The 24,626-nt window shown below is 54.4% G+C and overlaps 1 protein-coding gene across 1 annotated transcript in view; it reads left to right on the top strand.

The window, feature by feature from the left end:
- The first annotated feature begins 1,245 nt into the window (after window positions 1-1,245).
- Window positions 1,246-24,626, top strand: part of igsf3 (immunoglobulin superfamily, member 3) — a 66,138-nt gene continuing 42,757 nt past the window's right edge. Inside the window, exons 1-2 of the mRNA XM_053876147.1 lie at window positions 1,246-1,749; window positions 24,243-24,626. Coding sequence (XP_053732122.1) covers window positions 1,710-1,749; window positions 24,243-24,626 — 424 coding nt within the window. The 5' untranslated portion in view covers window positions 1,246-1,709. The remainder of the gene's footprint in view (window positions 1,750-24,242) is intronic.

Genomic DNA, 24,626 nt, shown 5'->3' with positions numbered 1-24,626 from the left:
TCTTGTATTTATTTTTGAAATCTTGCCTCTTCCTTGTTCTAGTCTTTTGGCCTCTATATTGGTACCTGAACTGAAATTATTTTTCTGATGGGCTTTTAAAATATATATTTCTGCGTTGTTCAAACAAACTTCTTGATTTTTTTTTACATTTTAAATGTTTTTATTGTTGATTTTAGTCAGTCATTTTGATTTTCTTTCATTCACTCGCCATTCAAATGTCATGATTTGATTTGTTGTTTATTTATTTTTTATTTTTATTTTGTCAGTCTCTTGTTTCTGTCTGTTTTTCCTCTTCGTTTCTGCAGTATTCAGGTTTTATATCGTTTTGTTGCCAACTCTGTTCAGATTTTTGGTTCATTTTTTCCAAATTCCTTTTCCTAACCTCCATTATGTTCTTTGTCTGGTGTGTGTTTTTTTTTTACTTATTCAGATGAATCTCTTCCTCTATTAGTCAAGGTTTTTGTTTCTTCGTGGCCGCAAACATTACATTCTTTCTCATGGCCATTAAGACACTTTTCTTGCTGGTCAGCTGTTTACCCAGGTTTGTTGTTGTTTATCAACTGCTTTCTTTTAACTGTTATTTCTGTCTGTAGATGTTTCTATTTTTGACTCTCCTTCCTGTGAGCACTTCCTGAAAGGTTTCCCCTGAAGGTCATAGAGTTCTTCACCAAAAAAAATCAGATTAAAAAAAAAAGTTCACACGTTTTTTCTGCATGTAGAGAGTCCGTTTTTGCTCTCTGTGTGGAGGATTTGTCTGACTTCCATCTCTTTTCTCCCTTTATTTCTTTGTCCAATCTTCATGAACAATTCATCTTTGTTTATTATGAACCGTTTTCCTTTTCTCTCTCTTTTTTGGGGTCAACACAGACTTTCATAATGTCCGGTGAGGATTCACTGAATGTGGACCGAAGTGTCTTTGTCCAGTCGGAGGACCTCGCCCTCAGTAGAACCTGATTCATTTATTTTAACTCAGTTTTATCATGTGTTCAACGTTTCCTCGGCCTGTGTGAACGCGTCCACTTCCGGGAGGACGCGGCTCCATCCGGGCCGGACGGTCGGGCGCTAGTGTGGTCAGTGCCGTGAGGCGGTGTCCGGCAGCAGGCGGTGACCGGGCCGCGCCAGGACCTTTGTCCGAGCTCCAGCGGCCCAGAGTCCGGGGGCGGGGCGGTGGAGGGGGAGGGCGGGGCCTGTGGCAGCATCACGCAGGGAAGTTTTCAAAGTGAACAAAGTGCGCGTGCGAGCAGGAAGCAGCGCAGGACGTCGCCTCGGTCCCGCTTGTGGTCGCGCTCAGGTGCTTGTCCCCGCGCGCGAGGCGGAGGCCGGCGGCGTTTCTGGATCGGATCGATCAGAGCCGGAGCACAAAGCCTCGCCTTCCGGATCGGAGCGCCGCCCCTCGCAGCTGCGGCGTGATCGATCACCGACTCCGGGATCCAGCCGGCACTCGCGCGTGCTCCTCAGACACCCCATCGCTGAGGCGGAGAGCGCGGCGGACGGCTGCCCTCGCGAGTCCGCAGTCTCGGATGTGAAGAGCGCGGAGTGGGCTGGGTCGGCTGGCGTCCACACGCGCGCGCGCTCACGGAGACACGACCGCCGGAGCGGAGGAGAGGACGGCCGGTCACCGCTCGAGACGAGCCTCCGGGGCGCGGGGATTTGACTCAGACCTGAAGAGCCGAGGAGGGGAGACCGGAGGCGGACCTGCCGGCGGCACCATGGCACCCGGAGCGCTCCTTCTTCTGCTGCTGCTGCTGTGTAAGTCCTTCACGTCTTCTCCCTCCGCCTCACTGACGCGGTGCCCGAGCAGCTGTCCCCAACTGGGTTCATGTCACGATCGGCTGTAGACGAGCCAGCGGCTGCCCTGCCGCGGGGGGGCGGCCGCCGTTCCGAGCCCGTCCTCACGGTTCCTCAGCTCCGGAGCTCGACCTTCTCCCTCCATCTTCTCAGATCAGATCGCGGATCCAGCGCTTCAGCTCGGCTCGGCACCGGAGCCGCTGCGGTCAGCTGACAAAATGGCCACCTGACTAGTTTGGGTGTTGGAGTTGTGTTGGGCAGGTGGAAGGGAGGATGTGGTGGCGAGAGCGGAGCGGGAAAGAGTTGTGAGCGATCAGCTGCGTCACGAGGGACACACCTGGACCAGGTGAAGGTCCAGCACGCCTCATGACACATGTGACACTCACAGGCGCATCATCGCCGACTCACGCACGCACACTCACACACATCCTGCGCGACTCAAACAAACACCAGATGGCCTCTCTGTTCCGGGATGGGAGGTCTGTGAAGGCTGCTGGGGGCAGGGGGGGTCGGCTGGGGAGGGGGGGTGGGATTACCCGTCTGCGCATCACTTAGCCTTCAGTCAGCTACTTTCACTGCCTGTGATTTATCTTCACCTCCGCCGAGAACCTGAGTCGACTTGTTCAGCTGCCGGGGTGTTGTTACATAAGAGGACGCCTCCTGTGTGTGTGTGTGTGTGTGTGAGGGGTGTTCAGGTGCAGGAAGGTGTGGGAGAGCTCTGGCTCCTGCCTCCCACACCGGAGCTCCAGAAGGAGCCGACCTGATCCGGATCACGACCTGCTGCTGTGACCCGCCAGGCTCTCCTCCAGTCACCCACTACCTTAGCGGTCAGGTGACCTGTCACGTGTGCGAGATCACGAGCTGGTGTCTTCCTGAACACAGTACAGATGAAAGTGTGTTGAATGTTGTTCTGAAACTTCGTGGAAGTGGGTGAAAGGAAAGTGTCCTTTGATGATGATGATGATGATGGAGTTCGATGTTTTGGCCCCAGCAGTCTTGACTAGTCAGCACAGCCGTCACTGGTGACCAAGTGTTTTTCATGGCGTGCTCGCTGTCCTCTGTGTTGGTGGTTGACTCCTGAGATGTCGAGGGCCACTGCTGCCGCCCGCTTCCTGTCACTCGCGCTCGGCCGTGACTCCAATTGTGGCGGCGCCGAAGTGTCCACTCGCTGCTGCTGCGTCCGAGGTGACGCGGACGTGAACTGGATGGAAGGCAGATGAGATGATGCAGGAGACGTGAGGGACGTGCTTCTGCATGTGGTCTACAGCTCAGTTCACTCACGCTGAGTCATCCTGCCTTACAAGTGCTGGAGGGCGGAGCCTCGCGTGAGTCCAGAACCATGAAAGCCATGACTCCATGTGGTTTGGAACAATGACTGAAGGCTTTTGTCCTCGCTGCCTCTTTGATCCTCTCGTCTTCAGACGCGTCCTCCTCTGCTAATGATGAGCTGAACTTCCTGTCACGGCGCTCGACATGGAGGATGGGAATTTAGTGGGCGGTTCCACCGCGTCGGCGTCAGTGCTGGATGGAGGTTGAGTCAGGCCTGTGGCCCAACATGGTTCTGTGTGTCGTTGTGCAGTTTTCCGACCCACAGATACAGATTTGTCTCTGTGGATGAAGACTGTGCGTGTGTGTGTGTGTGCCCGAGGTGTCGGCCAGCTCTCACATGACGCCGGACACAATAGAACCATTGTCGGTGTTACACTGCAGCGTCGTTGTTGTCCGCGAGGGACGGCAGCTTGCTGGCCAGACGTCAGAGTCGCAGCCGCTGTGTCGTCTGGATTCTTGGTCGGCCATCTCAGAGCTACTTGTGCCAGGTCCACAGCAAGTGCTCCTCGTTGGCTCCGCCCTCTAGTCAGTCGTGTGAGTTCTCTGGGAAACTAGTGATAAATCCAGAGTGTTCTGACCTTCAGATTTCAAACGCTCAGAAGAACAAGTCATGCCTGACCACGCTGAAGCCTTGGTTCTCACGCGTCTGTGTCTGAGGCCCGAGATAACGTAGAGATAAGAGGGAGCCAAGCATTCCTCCCGCTCTCACTGATGGAACGTGAAAAGCTCCGTGTCCGCAATCCTCCCAGGTCTCTGTCGCGGGGATTATCCGAGTCTTCCTTACGTCCTCCTGGACTGGGTTCTTATCGCTGAAGGATGAAGTTGTGTCTTTGGTTGTGGAGGAAGGACCTCGCAGGATATCCTGTTCAAGCTTAGCGGCCGTGTGACTCAGCGTGTGTGCCGGTCACTTCTGACCATGTCACATTACAAGGTGTATTTTTTAAACTCAAAATAGAGAAGAACCTCGTCTTTAACTGAACTTGTCTCTGCGGCCCGAAGGACATCACAGTCAGTGACATCATCAGTCAGCGCCAGAGCAAAACAAGCCGTTTCCAGGGCAGCGACGAAACACCCCATAGCACTGCGGTTCTCAGCTGCATCTCTCAGTGTTTGGCAAATAAAAGCTCTCTTCTTTGTGGCTGTACTCTGGTGAGAGCGCCCCCTGCTGGTCGGAGTGAGTACTAGAACTGGAGCGCTCCTCTTCGGCCCGTCTGGGTCTGAACTGTCCAAGCAATGCGACGAGGTTCCGTCTGCACGAGAGGGGCCTCACCTGGCTCACCTGGTGTGCAGTTAAAGATGGCCGACAGTGAAGTTTACTGCCGGATCTTCACCTGACCGCCGTCGATCAGAGCGACTCTGGTGTTACATGAAAAAGCGGTCAACAGTGTTTACCACTCGCCAGCAACAAACAAGTGTGTGACAGCAGTGGCCTCCTTGCGGGTACTTCACGCAGCTGTTGGTGGCGTGTCGACGTGAGGATTTGTGTGCTAGTGGTGTGTTTCTGGAGGACTGTGGAGTGGCAGTCGCGCCGGCTCACACCGGGGTTCGTGCACGGCAGATGTTGCTGATGACGTCGCTCACTCACTGACGGTGTGAGGACCTTCTCGTGACAAAGGTCCGGGCCGACTCCCGGGTGGTGGCTGCGACCCGCTCCTCTTCAGGAGAGCGGTTCCGGTTGACGTACTCTGCCAGGCTTCCATTGCTCCTCATTACCTCCAACTAGTCGCTGGCTGCTGCTCATGTTGTGAATACATTTCCACTAATCTTGGTGGGGGAGGGAAAGATGTCATCCATATTTCATACCATTTGGAGAGGAGCCTCTCCCTGACCGTTGGTGGCGAGAGAATTAAGCTGTAAATACCTGCGTGTTAGCGCGCTAACCTTCCCGCGCACAATAAACGCACACCTCCCATTGACAGCTGCCTCTTCAGCGCCGCCGCCGCCGCCGCTTCAGAAGCCAGGCGAGGAGGATTATGCATATTTTAACTCTAAAAATACACAAGTACATCGCTGATTATTTTCACTTCCCTGCTGTTTATCAATCGCGTCTCGCTGTGTGCTGGATTAAACACTGTTAATCAATTGGAGGGAAGAGAGGGGGACGCGTCCTCTCTGCACGTCCCACTTGTGACCGCCGGTGATTTGAAGCTTGTTTCTGTGGAGGAACCATCGATCGGAGCGAAAGGAACTTTAGGTGCTGAGATGTGACTGGAGGCCTCTTGTGAGTTTCATTAGCTGCTCTGACTCGTTCCTCAGGCGCTGTGGAGGACCAGGTCACGCTGCAGAGCTCTCTCTCAGGTCAGGGCTGCTCCTCTCCGCGTGACAAATGGTGTCACAAGTGGAATGATCAGGCTGAGAGCGACTGACCTGGGCGGCTCTGCTGCAGGTTCCTGGACCTGGGAGGCTTCTCCTCTCCTCCTGTCTCTGGTGTCTTCACCCTGGAGGTGGTGAGGGTTGAGCGGAGACCAGCAGGGTTGTGGCGAGCTTCCTCTTATCTCAGAGGAAGACGGCTCCAGCGCACGTGGCCTTGACCTGAATGATCGAGTCGCCTGCTGATCCTCAGCAAGAGAAACCTGTCACCGGATCCTGGTGAGAAGTTCAAGGTTCTTCTGAGCAAGTGAGACACCTCAGGCCCCAGCCTGCCTGTGTGGAGCTCCCTGCAGTCCCATAATGCACTGCAACAGCCGAAGCTCTTTGATTATTCTCAAGACGTTTCGACTCTGTGAAGCTGGTGAAACGTCTTTGGCAAATGCTGCTTGGCTCCTGAGCTTGGTTCATCGGTGTAACCTGACTCACGCGGGGATCGCTCCCCCCCTTCACGCCCCTCTGTTGGACTCTGTTTCAGTGGAGCCAAGCCGGCCACACAGGAGCGAGACTCGCGGTCGGAGCAGCCTCAGTGTTGGTGTCCTTTACAGCAGACCAGGTGTTTTGTTTGACCGATGAGGAGCTAAACACAAAAACATTCACATGATGGTAGTCTTGAGAGACGATGAAGAGCAGCACTCTTCCTCCCTCCGTGGTGCCTGCTTCTGTTGAGAGACTCTCTGACTCGGGATGGGCGGGTCAGCAGTGAAGAATGTGGTGCAGCTCTCGAGCATCTCAAACCTCCAAAATCCTGGTCCCAAATAAGAAGGACAGCTGCGGTCCGAGGGCGTTTGACTGGTGTGTGGCCGACGTGCCGCCACTCGCTCTTCCTCCTCACTCAGCTGTCGGTCCAGTCCAGACAGGAAGCTCACGGGGGCGGGGCGTCTGCAGCAGGGTGCTGTGTTTGGGCTGCGTTTGGATTGGACCGCAGTGTCCACATGACTCCTCTCCCGCCTCACTGTAAACCGAGGCGCTCTGAGAGCAGGTGAAGGGCGTGTGCAGAGGTGCGTCATGTAAACACCTGCCCACCGGGCCACAGGCCTGACTCACCGCTTCACGCTGAGCTGCGGAAACTCACAGGAGGAACTAGTGACGTGCTGTTGACGTGTGTCCTACCGACCCGACCTGGTGCTGCCTCACACACAAGTCATTCAGTCATGAACGTGTGTCCGGAGCATCATGGGAAACGTGGCTACTGGAACTGCGGAGTGGACTTCAGCACAGGATTGTTTGAGGATGCAACAATAATAAATAAACTAAGAAATGTGGAGAATATTGGGGCTTAAAAGGTTTGATACAGTGAAACGTGAATACTAAACACATATTTGGTTAAAATAAACAGCACATTTCATTGATTTATATGACGAATGTGTTGGGAAACAAAGTATATAGTCACCATTTAGTTCACCATTGTTCAGTGAGTCCTGGGGGAGGATGAACGGGTGAAATGTTGAGGAAGTCAAGTCCTTACAAGAAGCTCTCTTTCTAGCTTCTAGATCTGAAATTAAAATGGTCATATTCTAAAAAACTTCCAAACTAGAACTAGAGTTCCATTCGCAGAGCTGCCGCAGCCATGTAGAAGACACGGTTCCCACAGTCTGGTGGTTATTTGTGTGTGTTGCGTGTGCTTGAGCTTGGTCTTGGTCTTGAGCTTGAAATGTCCAAGTGCCCGGGTCTTGTCTCCGTACTCTCCAGTCTGGTCTTGACCACCACACTAGGTGGCTGTGTCTGAAGTGGCCCCCCAAACCTCAGCGCCTGAGCTCGGTGCGACGTGTCTGCTGCTGCTGCCGTGGCGCCGCTGTTTGCGTGTCGCCTTCACCATCTGAATGACAAGCGTCTGTTTGTTCTCCATCTGTTAATGACAAAATAGCTCCTGTTGTTTGGCCGCTGTGGAGCACGTATGCGCAGACGGAACCTGAATATTCAGGAGGCAGGATGCTAATGAAGGAGGGAGGAGGAGGAGGGTCAGCTCCGTGTCTGACCCCACACCTCAGATCGACCCCTCCCCCCCCGACCCCCCCCTGACCCCCCCCTTACCTCTCCCCACAACCCTCTTCAGCGAGCGCTAATTAGAAAGAGCCCTCCGGTGCGATGGCAGAGATATGTTTCTTTCCTTCGCCAGGCTGTTTACACGCACCTTCCTGCTCACTTGAAAGAGCAGCCCAGTCCCCGGGGCATCGATCCACTCCTCCCCCATGACCAGCCTCCCCCCGGCGGACCCCCCGCTGCTGGGACACACGCCGGCGCCTCACCTGTGCCCAGCTGATCCATATTCAGCAGGACACCTGAGCCAGGAGCAGGTCTGCGAGGCCACATCCACCCAGAGACGTGTCTTCTACCACCTGATCTGTCTCCTGGCTGGGGTCCACAAGTGAAGCCTTTTCAGCTCCTTTGGATTCCATGTCCGAGGGAGCAGAACCTGAGCTTCGTACCCTCCCTGGGACCCAGAAAACTGTCAGGTCCAGTGATTCATGTCGATCGAAGGCAGATCTGACAGTGAACCAACTCGTGGTCGGGTGGAAGCCTTCCTCCACGAGGTGTGCTTTCTTATGGAGACGCTGCTGTGATGTTGGAGATGTTTGGAAAGTCGAGTCTGGTTCAACCAACTACTCGGTTCTCACGTGTGCAGACCACACACCAGGCCAAGATGGCATGTCGCTGGCTCTCGTCCTTCGTGGACTTGGTGTCCTGTCCCCTGAACAGCTGAGAAAATGGATCTTCCAAGCCACTTCTCCTGCTGGGGACCATTTCTCCAACACAGGAGACGCTGGTGGCAACTGCTCTGGTGTTCAGTGAACACTGGTGATGTGGTTGAAAACCTGGGTTCATCTTCTCTTCCTCCTTCGGTCCTTGGGCCATGTTTCACCTCTGTGTGTTTCTGTGCCCCCTCCAACCCCCCCGGTGTTTCTCCACACCGGGCCCGGTCCAGCCGGCGGCTCACGGTGGCTCGGTTCCTCTCACGCCGAGCGAGGTGGTTGGACACGTCTGTCGGAGCAGCGTGAGACTTCTCACTTGTCCTCCTCTCCACAGCGGTAACAGACTCCTCCCTCCCCGCCATCTCCCCCCCAGGCCTCGCGTGTCCCTTCTCTCACTCTTGCAGCTTCCACACAGCTGATTCCTGCAAACACACGTTAACCCCGTTTCCCCTGAGCCTCGCGCCTGGTTCAGACCCGATCTAACCTGCCAGGGCGTCCAGGTTTCTCTGCAGGACTCTGTAAGGTCAAAACAGATTCAGGTTTGGGGCGTCCCTTCAGAGCCACCTCCACTGGTGAGTCACAGCTGTATCTGGGCCTGAGTCCTGCCTGTCTGAACCACCACATCCCAGAGTCGGCACTCGTGAAGGTTGCTGGTTCACTGGAGCATCTGGGCATGCCACATGCCACGCATGTCATTGTTCACCCGGGGTGCCACGGTGAGAGAGTGTCAGGTGTGCTGTGGGAAACTGATCCAGTTTCACCTCATGTGTCCGGAGACAGAGGCGGGCGATATGATGCTATGATATCATGACAGTGAGAAGGTGTTGAGGAGCAACCAAGGTGAGGAGATGATCCCATGGACTGGCTGCCATTCTTTCCCTCCACTCTACTGTAGAGCTCCAGTGTGTTGATGCGCTGATCCGTCCCTCAGTCAAAGCAGCGCTGCTCTGCGCTCCTCTTCCCACACACTCGCAGCCAAGAAGCCACTCACATGCGCAACTTCCTGCTGTTTTTAAAGCTGATGCGCCTCTAACTGGACCACACACTTTCACCACAGAACCATGGAGGGAGGGAGGGAGGGATCCTTGTGGAAGCCGCCACCAGGCCAAAGACTGTCTGCAGCGCAGAGCTAACAGAGCTAACGGCTAACCTGACCTGCCTCACTTCCAAACTGTATCGATGCTCATGGACTGTCAACGTTTGCTCTGGGCTTTAAAAGGTGGCTCTGAACAACTAAATCCACAACAAAATAAATGTGAAGAGAGAAAGAAGCGACGGATTTGTCTGGAAACTACAGTCAAACCATGCAAAAGAGAAGTGATCCCATCCAAACAGTGATTTCAAGTCAGTCAACACATCAATGAACCATGATATAGTTTGCCATATTGCCGCCTCTTTCTGGACACATGGGAAACAAAGACATCTTCTGCCATGTGTTTGTGCCAACAGCCTGGCAACAGAACAAGCCAGTGTCAGTGTTTCACCAGTGAAGAGGGAGTTTCTGCAGGACTTGAAGTGGCCCAGGTTCCTGTGGTGCTGAGGCCCGGGATGTTTCCAGTCAAGAAAGAAAGAGGTTGAAAAAGTAGAATAGATGAGCGCGTGTTATTATTTCTGTCCCTGGGGGAGGAGGCGATGCGACTGACAGCGGCAGCCGTGTCGTCCTAAAGTCGACTAATTAATAGTTCATTAGCTTTCCTCCCATCTGCTGGAACTGAGGACTGATAGCAGGCTGCCAGTCGCTCGTCCGACAGTAGCCGCGCTACATGGAGCAGATCCAGCTGTCGGGCGTAATTGTGCGTGAGGAAAAGACGGATCATGACGGAGAGAGCGCGTCCTTTTTACAGCAGTGAGAGCAAACAGGCACTTTGTTGTGGTGCGCTGCCACGGAGACGGCAACTTTGGTTTTTAATAATGTGGGACGTGGGCTGAACAGATTGCTCTGCGCGCGCGCGTGTGTGTGTGCGCGTGTCCGGGGGGGCAGGTGTTCACTCATGGGTTTGGCCAAAGGAGGCGGCGGTGAGCCTGCCGTGTGTGTTGTTGGGCCACACTGGCGCCGCGTCTGTGTCCTCGTGTCACCGTCTTTGTGTCCCGTACCGCGGAGCGCGGCGCCCGTCGGATGAGTGCCATCTTTAACTGCTAGCCTCGGCACTTTCATGTGCCTCACTGACAGCCCGGGTTTTATCTTCTATTCATCACTGTCCCAAACTCTGTGTGGCCATCTGTCACTCTGTAAATGTTTACCAAGCTCGCCGCCGCAAACGGAACTGTGAATTTGACAATGCATCGCCACGGTGGTGCTGGTGAAGGTCCGAACTGCCCTGCAACACGCCGGTGTTTCATGCGAGGCCCGATTGACGCCTGCGCGTGTGAGAAGTTTCAGTGTGAAACAGGAGGAGGAGAAGGAGACTTCAGCTTGGTTGGGTGTTTGAAGGCGCCTGTAGCAGGAAGTGGAAGAGTAGGTGGCGCCAGGGAGCTCCTGCAGAGGTCCTCACTGAAATGTGTTTTGGTGTGTTGTAACGGAGCTCGCCTGTTTGTTGTTTCAGCCTGTGCATTATAGATGAGGCCTCCTGGAACTTCAGGCCTGAAGGCAGAACCTGCCGTCGGCTGATGTTTCAGATCTGTCTGCTCGAGTGAAACTGACCTCCCACCGCCAGGTGGCAGCGTCACTGTTTGACGTCATGCCGCCGTCTCCACGGCGACCCGCTGTGAAACCGAGTCTCTCCTGGATGACTGAGCTTCTCACTCCAGGTGAGAGGAGAAACCCAGCGCTCAGTGGAGAGCTCTGTCTCCTGGCTCAGCTCTTCATCGCCGTGTGAAACCCGTTCGATGGTTCTGTTCCGACCCGTCCAGCTTGCGCTCGCTCTGACAGGCCTCTCCTCTCCTCGGGCTTCATCTCAGATGACTTTGTTATGCAACATTTCCATGTTTTTGTTCGGCAGTTCTGGTTCAGTCCTTGAGCGGACGACTGCAGCTTCGCAGGTTGCCATGGCAACGAGGTGTCAGTCCATGTGCTGGTGTGACTTTTCTCTGCTGTGATGGAGGAGGTTATTTACTGGAGTGAATGTTTGAGGGCAGCCTCTGTGATGCGAGGCAGAGAGACCCTCCTGCTCAGCCGCACCTCTGTGAATTATTCATCGCTAATATGGTTAGTATGGATCGCTCTCGCAGCTTTATTTGTACGTGGAGAGGCTCGTTCAGCTGTGTGAGGAATGTTCCTGGCTCTCTGGAGTGAGGAGCCGCGTCCGAGCGCCGCTCTGGCTTCATGAGCCTGACGTGAACCGTACAAGCTGGTGCTGGGTCAAGCAGGCGGCGGCCGGGTTTCTCACTCGCGACGTCGTCATCATCTGAGGAGGAGGAGGAGGAGGAGTGAAGTTGAGTAAACTCAGCAGTAGCTCGAAGAACTTCATAGGTCACTGTCCGCCTCATGCATCAACAGGTCGTGATGTCATTGCTCTCTTAATCCATAGTAAGAGGAGACATGACTCCGGCTCCAGGCGCAACCCAAAACCTTGGAAGTCTGGCAAACACAGGATGTTGCCAAACAACCAACAGGTTTGAGTGTTGCTCAACCTGTAGACGCCAAGCCAATTTTTCGTGAAGCTAGTTAGCTAGCTAGCTGTCAAAATAGCCGCTAACTGCCGTGTATGAACCTGTGAATTTAAATGAGTGTTGAGTGGGTGCGGGGCGTTTCACAGTGTAGCTTAGTCTTTCAGTGAATCTGACTCGCTCGTGGAATAGCTCAGCGTCATGTTAGTATTTATGGATGTAAGAGTAGCTAGGACTACAAAAATGGATGACAGCTGAGGTCAGCTCTAGTTACCAGAGGAAGAGGCAGGACCTTGGAAATGACAGAAACGTTTCTGTTTCCATGTGTCGAACAATGCTGTGACCTATGAAGAGAAAGGAAAAATGGAGGCGGCGTATAGGGAACGTTACAAGAGGTTGACACTGTTGTCCTGAACACGCAGTGAGTCTGTGGGTGCAGTGGTGCTCTACAGCCGTCCCATGATCCTTCGTGGCTTCATGGAGATCTGCAGACTCTGCTGCTGCTCACCAGGAGCCTGGTAGATGTTCGGGTTCACCGTGCCATTCACCCCTGCTCTGCGTCCAAGCCTCTGACTGTGGTGGCCACACCGTTGGGGTCGTGGCCCTGGGACCCGGGGGGGCATTGTCGCACCAAACACAGACTCGTTTCTGTGTCAGCTGTGGAATGGAGGCAAAAGTGAGAATAAAGAGCCCAAAATAACGCGGCGTGGCTGTGAAGCTGCGAGTAAACACAGAGACAAACAGGCAGAAATAGTCTGCAGTCCGCACCTTTGAAGGGTCTGTGTCGTCCCGGTTATTTGTGGAGAGATTTAAAAATAAAGTCTGACCTTCATGGAGATGTTTCCCTGTGACTGGAGGATGTGAGGGAACGTCAACACCAGCGATCTCATCAGTTGCCATGACAACGGTAGTGTACATGGAGAGCGCAGCTCAACGTCGCGTCTCCGCGGCTCGATGGGAAGCGAAACCTGTTCAGCTGAAACCGCTGCCAACGCCGCCGATGGTTGGGAGAGTGGAGAGCGGGCCTGGTCCAGGAGCTCCAGCTGCAGGCTCGTGTCACCCCGGTGGGGTCCTGCTGTAAGAGGCATCACCCCGTACTGTGCTGGGAGATGTTTTGGTCTTTCACCCAGCCTTTATCGAGACAACAAAAGCACGTCTGGCCATCACTTTACCGTGAATGTTTTTATCGTTTCCCAGTCAGGTCATCAAAGTTATTCGGATCTCTGTCTCCATCTACATACACGCTCTGTGATCCAGCATTCGTCATGCTGCTTGGAAGTCATGTGAGGTCGGAGCTGGCCGGGTGATGGGTGTGTCACGGCCTCAGATCAACTCCGACTCCAGCCTGTCGACGGAGTGTGGACCTGGGGGTGTGACATCACTGAATAATGGCGGCTTTTTTCGTGGAATCAACTCAAGAAAACTTTGAGAAGGTTCGTCCGTCTGCTCTTTCTGGTGCAGACAGTGGTCCAGTGGTGACGTCCCACCCATCCTCGCTCCCACGGCGTCACATTTTGACGCTGGGAAAGTGGACTTCTGCGTCCTATACTGACGCCGAAGGCAACCTTCAGGTTTTCCATCTGGACTTCAGAGTCACGTGAAGTCTAGATGGAGCGAGGCTGTGGGTTCCACCCTGGGAGTGAGGCGTCCTTGGTTTATCCTCCTGTCTCAGCAGGAAGTCCAGCAGCGTGGAGCTTTGTTTAGACTGGACTGAGTGTCGGGGCTGTCGTTCCCTCTGATGCTCTCCTGTCTTGCTGTAATCACAGCACCTGGTCCTGATGGCTGAATGATGACACGTCCTCCAGACGGACCCTGGTAAAAGCTGCGCGGGTGTAATGGGCACTTTGTCAGCCGGGACTCTGATGGCAGTTGAGCGCTTCGTCTGGACCTCTTTCTCCCGCACCTGTCGGCCGCTGACAGGCGTCCAGCTCCTCGCCTCCGACGCGCCAACATCTCGCTCCCTCCTCTGTCTGCGCAGCTCCGAGATGCTCCCCTGCTGATTCAGAGCGATGTTGAGGGCGCCGTCTTCCAGCTGCTGGGAGGACCAGGGAAACAGTCTGAAGTGGAGTCTGTGAGGCGGCGGCCTGCCAAACAGGAAGAAAGTGGCTCCCGCGCTCCAGACCAGAGCTCAGTCAGTAACTGTGAGCGGCAGAGATGTTTCTGTGCTTGGCTGCCAGGCGCCTTCGTCCGCCTGGGTCCCAGCCGCGCACAGCACTGCCGTTTGAACTGCTGGTCGTAATGTTTTGGCTCGTCATGTTTCAGCCCTCATGAGCTCGCTGAGAAAACGGGTTCTGACCAGTTCATAGGTTCCAGCTGTCTTTATTTCTCTCACTGTAGTTCCGGCTTGTTCTCCCCGCGCTTCCTCTGGGCACTCTGGTTCCCTCCCACCGTCCAAAGACGTGCAGAGGTGTTTAAGACTGAGAGTGTGACAGAGCGAGCCACGGTAAAACGCCGCTCAGCACTTGGTTGATGAGTCCCGGCGTTCTTCTCAGCAGAATGAGGGATGGGTCCGATCCAGTATCCCAACTTATGACGATCCAAGACCCGAGTCTGAGCTCCATGTTTCCTGCTGAAATCTCCTCACAGTCAGCTGCTCTGTTCAGGTCACTGCAAACTGTGGAGTGGATTTCCTGTTCGGTGGTGAGAGGCCAGAGACGGTCTTAGGAAGTCCATCGACAGTAGTGGTGACATGAACAGCCAGCTGAGCTCTGCTACTGGCAGAAACTCGCATCAGTCAGAGTATCAGGATGGGATGGGATGGGAAGTCCAAAACTGTGGCTCGGTGGTTCCCTCCGGCGAGGGGGCGCCAGGTCGTCGGCGTCTCCTCGGTTAACTCTTTGAAGAGGAGAGAACTGAGCGCTGTAACAGAAGCTGGAGCTCAGCAGGTAGGCTCCGCCCCGCAGGACGCCGTGATGAAGCATGTCCGCGTGCGTTTTCCGCCGTGGTTCCGGCTGCTAGCGTGCGCTCTCTAAAGGCCTCTTTCATCTCCCTCCCTGCAGGTCTCCCTCCCCTCTCTTGCTTTAGCTCCATGCTAATGACGTTAGCAGGTCCGATGCCTCTCCAGCCCCGAGGGCAGCAGAGATGCAGATGCTTCTGAAGGGGCCCCCGTCACATACATGAGCCACACATGAGGCGAGCGCGCTGCCTGCTTTGTGTTGCTCGGCAACCCGCCGGCAGCTGTCGTCTCCTTTTCAGCATCTTCTCCCTTCTTCCTCTCCTCATCCCGTCTTCCATCCCGCCCGGCTGTCTGAGCGTCTTCACAGCGCTTCAGATCTGCAGGATGAGTCTGCTCCTCCCCCGGGAAGATGGGACACTAACTGGGTCCCTTTTTTAAAAAAACAGCGCGCTGGCATGTTCATTATTAATTCATGTCTCTCTGGTTGGAGTTAATTCAGTTCCCCTCGTGCTAAAGTTTCTTTTTGTGTGGAGAAGTTTCAAGCGCCAGAGCTTCTGATTATAAAAGCGGCCGATGGTGTCTTCCTTGAAAATGTTTTGGCTTCCCAGATGCCATTGAGGCCGTCCTTCAGTCGGGATAATGCCGCTGCACACACACGCGCTGCTTTGGACTGGAGAACTCAGTCAGCTGAGCCGAGGTTTAAAGAGAACATCCGCAGTCAAGGGCGCTTCTCAAATCCTGAAGTGAAACCACACGTAGACCAAACGTTCCGTCACTTCTAAACGCCTCGTGGGACGGGCGTCGTGCGAGCCTCTGTCGCTGCGTGATCTGGCCCGCCTGCCCGAGGCGGTCCAGGACTTCCGGTGCTGGAACCGGTGGTTGGTAACACACATGCTCAGCTCAGACCGAACCTGAACCCGAAGACGTCCAATGTTTCTCGCATGATGATGTCACACGTCGGTCGCTGCCTAAACCTTGTTCAGCTGAAGTGTTAAGAGGGGCAGAAGAGCTGACTCCTGCTGCTCCTAAAGCTGCTGTAGGTGAAACCAGTATGAGGAGAAATGTTTCCCGTACACTCCGTCATGTATCGGAAGCAAAGCATCGCGCAGGTCAAAGATGTTGGAGGAGCTTGAAATGACTATTGATTGAATAATGCTGGATTATATCAGATAAAAACCTACATTTCTCTCAGAGGCTGCTTCTGGATTCCTGACCTCCAGAAGATCCACTCTGTTGACGGAGCTGTGGACACGCAGGCGAAAACAGGGCTTTAAGGGTCAATAAAAAGCCTGGGATTTAATCTGACTTCAGCCTGTAACAATCCATATATTAGCCGCGCTGCTGCATGAGCTGCTGGGCTCAGACCGCCAGAAAAAACGAGCTGCTTTTCATCCGGATATTACGCTATATAATGTGTGCACCTGTGAATGACTAACTTCCAGTTCCAGCAACGGATTTCCTGTCCAGGAAGTGACAGGCTCCTCTGCCGGGTGTTTAATGGCTTCCTCTCTGTAGCGCAGCTCACCGACACACCACACCAGACCATCCCAGGTTCACCTGTATTTCAAGACTTGTGTCCTGCTGGGTCCACGGTATGTGATGTCCTACCTCGCCTCTCTCTCCAGACCCGGCAGGTTCTCAGTCTAGTTGAGATGGTTTCCACACGGAAGCAACTTGAACTGGCGGCTGGTGGCCGTGACCTTGAGTCCCGTCTTCAGCCTGTCTGACAGAAGCTCAGATCCAGAGGGGACCGAGAGTTCCTGAGGAGCTCACCTGGGCGGACTCACTGGAGGGGGGCGGATGATGCGTCACCTGGTCCGTAACACTCACACACACACATGCGTGGAAGTGAAACCACTCGAGTGCCCACGTGGAGCGGGCAGGCCTCGCCTCTTGCTAACTGCACATGTGAATGTCAGCGCTTGGTATTTGGATCGCGAGCGGTGGCTGATCAATAAATAATGCATTGTTGTGCTACATGAGACGCCACTGGCTCCGCCGTCTGAGCCGCAGTGTGTGATGTGTAAATGAAACACCGAGCGTGACTTTCATCTCCGAGCGGGTGTCGCGAACGCTGACGCGGCGGCGCCCTCTTTGTGTGAGGTCCTGAGTCGCTCTGCGCCTCAGACGCCACCCCAGACTGTCCTTCATCTCGGGGCGACTTCATGACTGTCGGGAAAGTCACCCTGGCGTGGTGTGGGCTCATGCTGATTGATTTATGTGTTGCGTTCGCGGCGCCTCCGTGAGGTCGCTGCTGCCACTTCACCTCCCACAGATATTGGGAGTGCCGGAGCGGTGAGGCGGGGAAGCAAAGAGGAACGCTGCTGTCGGCGGAGTGAGGTGACACCCTGGAGTGCTCGAGGGACATCAGGCTTCCTGAGTCTTTGACTCCACTCCGGAATATTCCGGTCTGCTGTTTTACAACAACTCCCTGTGACCGCCATCGATCGGCGTCATCGCACCTCTCTCCCTCTCTCTCTCTCCCACCTGTGGTGGTCGTGGCTGGAGGTCACTTCTCCTCGGTCTGCCCCGGGGCTCCTCCCACTTGACCACCTCACTCGTCGTCCTGGCAACACGTCTCTTGGAGGAGAAGAAGTTCTGCTCTCGGCCTCCCAGAGAGTCCAGACAGGCCCGTCTCCTCCACCTTTACTCTTGAAACTCTGAGCTGATCCTGCCGTGGAGGTCAGCTGTCTGTCAGGCCACTTTCTGCTCTGATGTGGGGTCAAACCGGTGCCGTGTGTGTGTTGCTCCTGCTGCTGCGTGTTCAGGGAGCGTGCGAGAGGTTGTGATTAGAGCCGGTTTTATTCCCTCCGTCATGTCTTGTGTTCAGTCAGACCTGGCAGCGAGGAGCGGGGAAATGAAGCGAGCAGGAGTCAGAGTCTCAGCACAAGGCTGTGACTCACCCTCTGTGTGGAGCTAGCAGATCCTCTGTCTCTGCTGCTGTTGTGTCGCTGTTGAACCGAGTGCTGTCAACATTCGGGAGCGCAGCGGATCTGTCCGTGTTGATGAGCGCGACATGACATCATCGCCACTAACACGGCAAAAGTGCAGCCCTTCTTTTAACAGCTGCTGTTCACGCTGGGACTGAGGGACCCCCCACTTATAACTGCATTTTGTTTATGAAATATAAATGAATAACAAGAGAGAATGTGTTGCTTTTCTGAATGTTTGAGTTGTCAGAAAAGTGGAGTCTTGGTGCATTTTACATTAGCATCAGTCCTAGCATTACGATGTTAAGACGTGTCGTAACATGTCTGTGCTCCTCATCCGGGAAGGACCCGCCAGACGGATGACTTCAGCTCCGGCAAACCGATCCGTGCCGGGTGTGGCCTGTTGACCGGACGCAGATCGGACCCCGGCCCAGATAGTGTGGTATCAGGGGTTGACTCAGTTACGTATGGAACAAAAAGCTGGTCTGTCATCCTCGGAGACTCGGAGCGGAGCGACTCTTCCCTCTATGAAGAGCAGCTGGTGGCGTTGGGCGTGTCATGTGAGCGTTCGGAGGCGTCACCTCCTCAGCACCGGTGCTGATGCCCCCTCTGATGGGAGAGGGACGCCATCACCAGGCTGTCTCCGGGTGGAGTGACGGCGTCTCTGGGTCCCAGCTGTATTTCACTACACACCTCTTCAAAGGTGTGTAATTATCAAGTGTCATGGAGGTGTGAGTGTGTGAGAGTGGCCTCGCTGCTGCCGCCTGCTCTGAGAATGAGACACCAGCCACAAATGATTGGATTACCCCCCCAAAGACCCCCCCGCACCACTTAGCATAATCCTCTTTGCAGTTTTGTGTGGACGCGTGTGCGTCGCCGTCACCTCACTGTGCTGGCAGCCCACGAACGCTAAGGTTGCTTATCGAGCTTGTCGTCACCCGCCACGCCGTGTGGGAGGCTGCGAGTGATGTATCATAGGAGCAGGGGCGCGTGGTGAAAGCGGGGAGGAGGGACTCGACTGCGAGGAGGGTCCGCTGGCCCAACTCAGCCACGGCCACTTTGAAGTTTCTCTGAGCTTCAGTCTCGTCCGACGAGAACCACAAGGACGGAAGCGAACAGCAGAGTATATTTAGAGCGAGCGGGCTCCAAGTGTTGCTGAGGAACCGGTGAAACACAGAAGACGAGAATCCTCTCCAGTTGTTTCTGGAGCCAAATGAGTGTCTCTTTAAAGCGTGTGACTAATGTGTTTCCCGCACTTCCTCGGTGAACCTGTAACACGAGACGCAGTGATGCATCTTTGAGCTGCGGTGGGGAGACCGGAGATAAACAGCATCTTTGGAGTGGAGTCAGAAAGTACGGGCCTTTTTCTCCCCCCTCCCTGTGGAGTGGGTCACCAGGGAGAATAAAAGTCACACTCCAGAATGTCAGCCAGGAATTTACACCCACATCAACGATGTGGTCCCAGCTAGCAAGTGCCGTGGGAACGACACTGAGCCAGCTGCACTCTGAGTCTCTGATGGACGGCCTCGCTCTATACTTCTGGTGGTTCAGATTAGATCAGTGCTTCTCAGTTATTTTCTGCAGGGCGTGTAAGAAGTAAACTAACTAAAATAAGCCCTCAACTCTCTGTAATATAGAGCAACTTCCTATAAAGGATAACTTTATTAACATTGCTTTTGTCTGTAACAGACTCACAGTGCATCACTTTCATGAGTGGATGAACAATTACACTTTATTCTAGTCCAGCAAAAAAGCATGTTCCTGAGGTCTTGTGTGCATCGCTCCGCGCCCCACCAAAGACTGCTGTAGACCTAAGTTGAGAGTAGGTGCTCTTTTGCAGTAGGTTTTCTGTGGCAGGTTCTTACAGGAAACAGGAGCGTCTCATGCTGGCTGTGTGTTTTGGTGACTCAGCTGAGCCAGCGTGAGCCGCGACAGGCTAGTTCAGGGGTGGGCAATCGGGTCCCCAAAGGGCCGGGGTGGTGCAGGTTTTTGTTCCAACCATTAAGCTCACACAGTTTGACCAATGAGGCGCAGCTGAAACGAGCAGCCGCTGACTGACAGTCAACTGCTGAGACACAGGACTGGTGGAAAAGTGTCCTCTTGAGTGGCTGGAACAAAACCCTGCACCTTGGCGGCCCTTTGTGGAGCAGTTTGCCCACCCCTGGGCAGGTTAGACTGAGTTGGACTGCAGTGTGGTGGAGTCAGCCTGCGGACTCTGCTGTCGGGGCTGGAGTTCTTGTGCGTGTCCTGGATGAATGTTGCTGCCGGCGTCAGTCGTGGTGGGAAGGTGGCCACACGTTTGCGATGCAACAAGATCAAACGACCCCGGGTGGCGCACCTGTGTGGTCTCTCCTCCTGCATCCGTCAGTGAGGACCACCAGGCGGCTCTGGCAGAGTGTCTGGAGTTAATTGCCTCTCATGGTGCCGGTCGCTGTTTTGGCGGGCGTCTGTGATTCGGCGTGAGGTCGAGGCGCCGGTCGCCGGTCGGCCTGTGATTCGATTAAAATTTAACGGGACACGATGTTCAGTTTTTCCGCTGCCATCAGAGCCTCACAAGTGCTCAGTTGGCAGGAGAGGAGATGGATATGGTTCCTCTGAATCTGGGTCAAGGAGTCAGCAGAGGATGGAGAGCATGAAAATGCCAGATACCATGAGTCAGCGCTGAATATTTATAAATCTCTGCTTACTACTGAAGGCTGAGCTGCAGCGCTGCTGCCGTGACCCTGTGGTGTCTTCCTCAGCGTCCCTCACCATCTGGAGGAGGGTCAGCGTCTGCACCAGAGTGAGGCCTCCTCAGGGCCGGAACCCTGAGAAGACCTGCGACATTTACCCGCCGTCGTTGGGCTTGAAACAAACTCGCCGTTAGACACGTGTCACCAGATGGTGACACTAACCTGAGTGTCAGAGGTCGTGTAGATGTCAGGTACCACCCGACAAACACAACGTTGAAAAGAGAGAAAAGACAGGAACAAACCTCAGTCTTCTCTTGTGTTGCTCACTTCATATCAAAGTGCAGTATAGAACCAGAAGAGATGAACTTCCAACTTCAGGATGATGAGTGGAGTGGGCTCTCTCACCTCTGTGCTCTCAGCTGCTCTGCTAATGCGCCTCAGCCACCACAGCCGTGGTTATTGTTGTGGTGGCAGCTGTGAGTGGGACGTGCCAGGATGGATCCCACCATCCCGCATGTGTGTGGGGGGGCGGGGGACCAACTCTTTCACTCAGAAGCGTCTCACATGTTGTAACAGAGATGAATGACACTGAATTTAATGCCTATCATTTGGTGTGATTTTCAGCTATATGTTTGTGTTTTTTAAAAGCGTCTGTACCCCCCGGACTGAGGGGTACAGTTAGGGGAGCTGTGAGGGGCGGACCCCGCGTGTTTTCTGAAAAAAAAACTGTGTGCAGCAACATGCAGTACCGGAGTCCGACAGAGAGGCAGTAGTTGTGTGAAGACGCCTGCAGACGGGCGGCCGGAGCCTCCCTGAGGGAGACATGATGGCGGGAACTGGAAGATGGGAAACGGAGGTATTCAGAGTTTGGTTTGACATGATCCAGGCTTGTTAGTCTTGTGTGAAGTGTTTGACGTTACCCAGCTGGTTAGCTAAATGCTAGCTTGCTAGTCCGAAGATGGCACAGTGCTTTTACGTTGAAGTGAAAAGTGATGTCGCGACTACATGCTAAAAGGTCCACCTGGTCTCATGGTGCGTTCAGATCAGCTCGGAAGTCGGAGCGTGAAGCTGGGATATGACTTCACTGAAGAGCTCCGCACGTACCAAAGTCGGAAGTTGACCAGGCTAGTGATAGCCGTGTTAGCATGGTCCACATCTACGGTACAAATATTTAAACTGACACTGCAGAATCCTTAATATACACGTGTCGATCGATGTGATGCGTTTGGTCAATGTAGTGAAAAGAAATCGAATATACGAAATGTGGCAGGAGGTCTCCTCGCTGTTGACAGCCATCTTGGATGGTGAACTCGGGGTGGTGAGAAGTCTCCCACCTGCTGACGTCGAGTGAGGTCTTCAGGGGGCGGAGCTTCCCAGGACCAAGTTTTGAGGACCACTGATCCGTGAACCCTAGCTCCGCCCCCCCAGGAACAGGTGCCGCCATCAGATGCGCTGGTGTCGCCTGTGTGTGTGTGTTACACTCGGCCCACTCACCGTTGAGTGGTTGCGTTGCTAATCCTGCTTGTAGCTCCTTCGTTTCTGCACTTAAACCTTCAAATGAGACGCATTTCTGATGAGGACTCTCTTGAATATTCATGTGAAGAGAACTGTTGATGATGCGGAGCGTCCTACTTCCGTCTGGCCGAGGAGACTCTTCAGAGCGCAGGAGAAACCCCGTGGCGACACCACACGTCTCCTCAGGACGCTGCTCTGAAGGTTCTGGTGGTTCAGACACGTGGACGTGGGAGGAACCTGGGTGGAGCTGAAACTGGAGCGATAGGCCTCTGGTTCTGGAGGGTTATCACCTGTGAGGAGGCTGCTGGATTGAGCTGCAGAAACCAAGCGTTTCCTTGATGACGGACCCGCTGTGTGAGTGTGTGCAAACTTGCATCGCTCTACTTGTGGGGGCCGATTCTTGAAAAAACACCTCCATGTCGGGACCTTTTGCTATTAGTGAGGACCCTTTGCTGGTCCCCATGAGGTGAAGCCTGAATTTGAGGATTAAAACTTCCAAATAACTGGGTCCTGGTCCCAGAGGCTGGGGAAAGGGTGATGGCCAGGAGAGGTCCCCACAAGACATAAGAACATGTCCGTGTGCTGGTGGCTGTTGTCCAAGTGAGGTGGACTGCAGGGACCTTCAGACGTGGCTTCATCCTGAGCCGCGACGCCGAGTTGGGATGGACGAAAGGCGAGCGTGACGCCCGCTGAAGTCTCTGGACTCAGATCGCTTGACAGCGAGGCTCGGCGTGGTAACACACACCCGAGTGTGTGCTCGCTCACCCACACAGGCTCATGAATGGACGGACATTAATAATGATGAGTGGCAGGGGGGGGAGGAGGGGGAGTTAAAACGCTGTCTGGTAAATTATTAATGGTCCTCTGTGTCCTCAGAGACCACAGACACACACACACACACACACGCACAGCTGCAGTGGCCATTTAAAAAGCACTTGTGTCTGGCTCAGTGATGTTTGTGTTGCTGCTGGTCTCAGGCTGAGAGAAGTGTTGCGTAATTCCTGATACAAGCAGGTTAGCTGTCCTCACCTGGGTGAGGTTGGAGGTGGTGGTGCCCCCTCCCCCCCACACACACACAGGGAGCGGGAACGGGTGTGCTGAAGTGGGCGTCGTGCTTTTTAAAGTGTTTGATGTAGCCATCTGTTAGCATCCTCCACTCTCCTGAGCTAACACAAGGAAGTGCGTGTGTGAGTCCCTCAGGCGAGTCGCAGTCGTGTTGACTCTTTAAGGCTCCGGAATATTCCAATTAGCATGTGATTAAACACTTGAGCTGATTTGTCTCGGCTGCAGCGAGGGAAGTGTGTGCCGCGGCGCTGGAAGCCAGTGAACCGACTTGTCGTTACCTTGGTGTGTGATGTGGATGCAGTTGCAGCGTCGAACCCTAAAATACGGGCTGCGATGTGAGCTGAGCAGTACCAGCCTCCCACCAGCGGGGGCAGTACTGGGAATGGAAGTGGCCACTCTTTCTCTGCAGGCCAACTTCCCCCTGGTAACTGAAGTACACACCCGAGGGTCACGGACCACAAACACAAACAATCCAAATCTCTACGGCGGGACGAGCCAAAGCAGCGCTCGCGGTCATCACCCAGGATCCGGCCCAGACGGCAAGCCTAGTTCCTCTGGTGCTTCTCCAAGGCTTCTGTGTTTTCACTGTGGTACTGCTGTGAGTCCCATGAGTATAGCTGTCTATATAGTCACGCTTCCAAATCTCCTCCTTTTGTAGCAAAGTGGAGTGGAACTGCTCACGTACAAACGTCTCTTCATTCTGTCGGCTTCAAATCAAAGTCGGCCTCGATTGATTTTTCAGATTTCCTCTTCTGATGATCCACGTCTGCAGCTCTTGGAATCGCTGCCGCTGGTTCTGTAGGGAGGAGATTAGCAGCGGCCACGTTTGTCTCAGTCGTGACATTCAGGACAGCTGAGCTGAGCCAGAAGGCACCAGGAAGACTAGTTAGGCAATGACCGTAGGTGTTCCCAGACCTATTGAAGGGATTGACTCTGGCAAGGGAACAGCATGGGAGTCTTGACTGAGCGAAGCATCCAGGGAGGTCAGCAGGACTCTGAGGTATTCAGTCTCAGTCGTGACATTCAGGACAGCTGAGCTGAGCCAGAAGGCACTGGTGGAACCATGCTAGCCAGGAAGGGCCCTCCTTGTTAAAGTATTGTTTGGCTTTTGGCCTCTGTTTGAGACTCAGAGTAGAGTGATTGACTCTGGCGTGGGAACAGCATGGGACTGAGCGAAGCATCCAGGGAGGTCAGCAGGACTCTGAGGTATTCAGGTGCGTGTGGAAGGTGTTGAGGTAGGACTCTGTGTTTCACGGTGCAGCGACAGCGAACAGGTCCTTTAAAAGGTTGAGGGTTTGAAATATTCATCAGACACTGGCTGAGCAAACCTCAGTGACCACGGCTGAGCAACGCTCAGCTGCACACGACACGGCGCTGCAGGTGCCTCCTGCTGAATCTTTAATCCTCCGTTTTGTAACCAGGTCTTCTCCTGTCTCCGCAGCGGCCGGCTCCGCCGCGGCCCAGCGGGTGGTGACGGTGCAGAGCGGGCCCCTGGTTCGCACCGAGGGCTCCCACGTGACCATCTGGTGCAACGTGACGGGCTACAAGGAGGGCGTGGAGCAGGACTTCGAGTGGTCCATGTACCTGCCGTCGGCGCCGGAGCGGGAGATCCGCATCGTCAGCACAGCAGAGCCCAACTACGCCTATGCCGTGTACTCGCAGCGGGTCAACAGCAGAGAGATTTACGTGGAGCGGCTGAGCAGCGACTCGTCTGTGCTGCACATCACCAGGGTGCAGGCCAAAGACCAGGGCCTGTTCGAGTGCTACACTCCCAACACCGACGGCCGATACCTGGGCTCCTACAGCGCACGCACCAACCTGACCG

The sequence above is a fragment of the Synchiropus splendidus genome, chromosome 10, assembly GCF_027744825.2.
Source record: "Synchiropus splendidus isolate RoL2022-P1 chromosome 10, RoL_Sspl_1.0, whole genome shotgun sequence".
NCBI classification, from domain to species: Eukaryota; Metazoa; Chordata; class Actinopteri; order Syngnathiformes; family Callionymidae; genus Synchiropus; species Synchiropus splendidus.
Note: the sequence above shows the minus strand (reverse complement) of the source record. Positions and strands in the feature narration are given on the sequence as shown.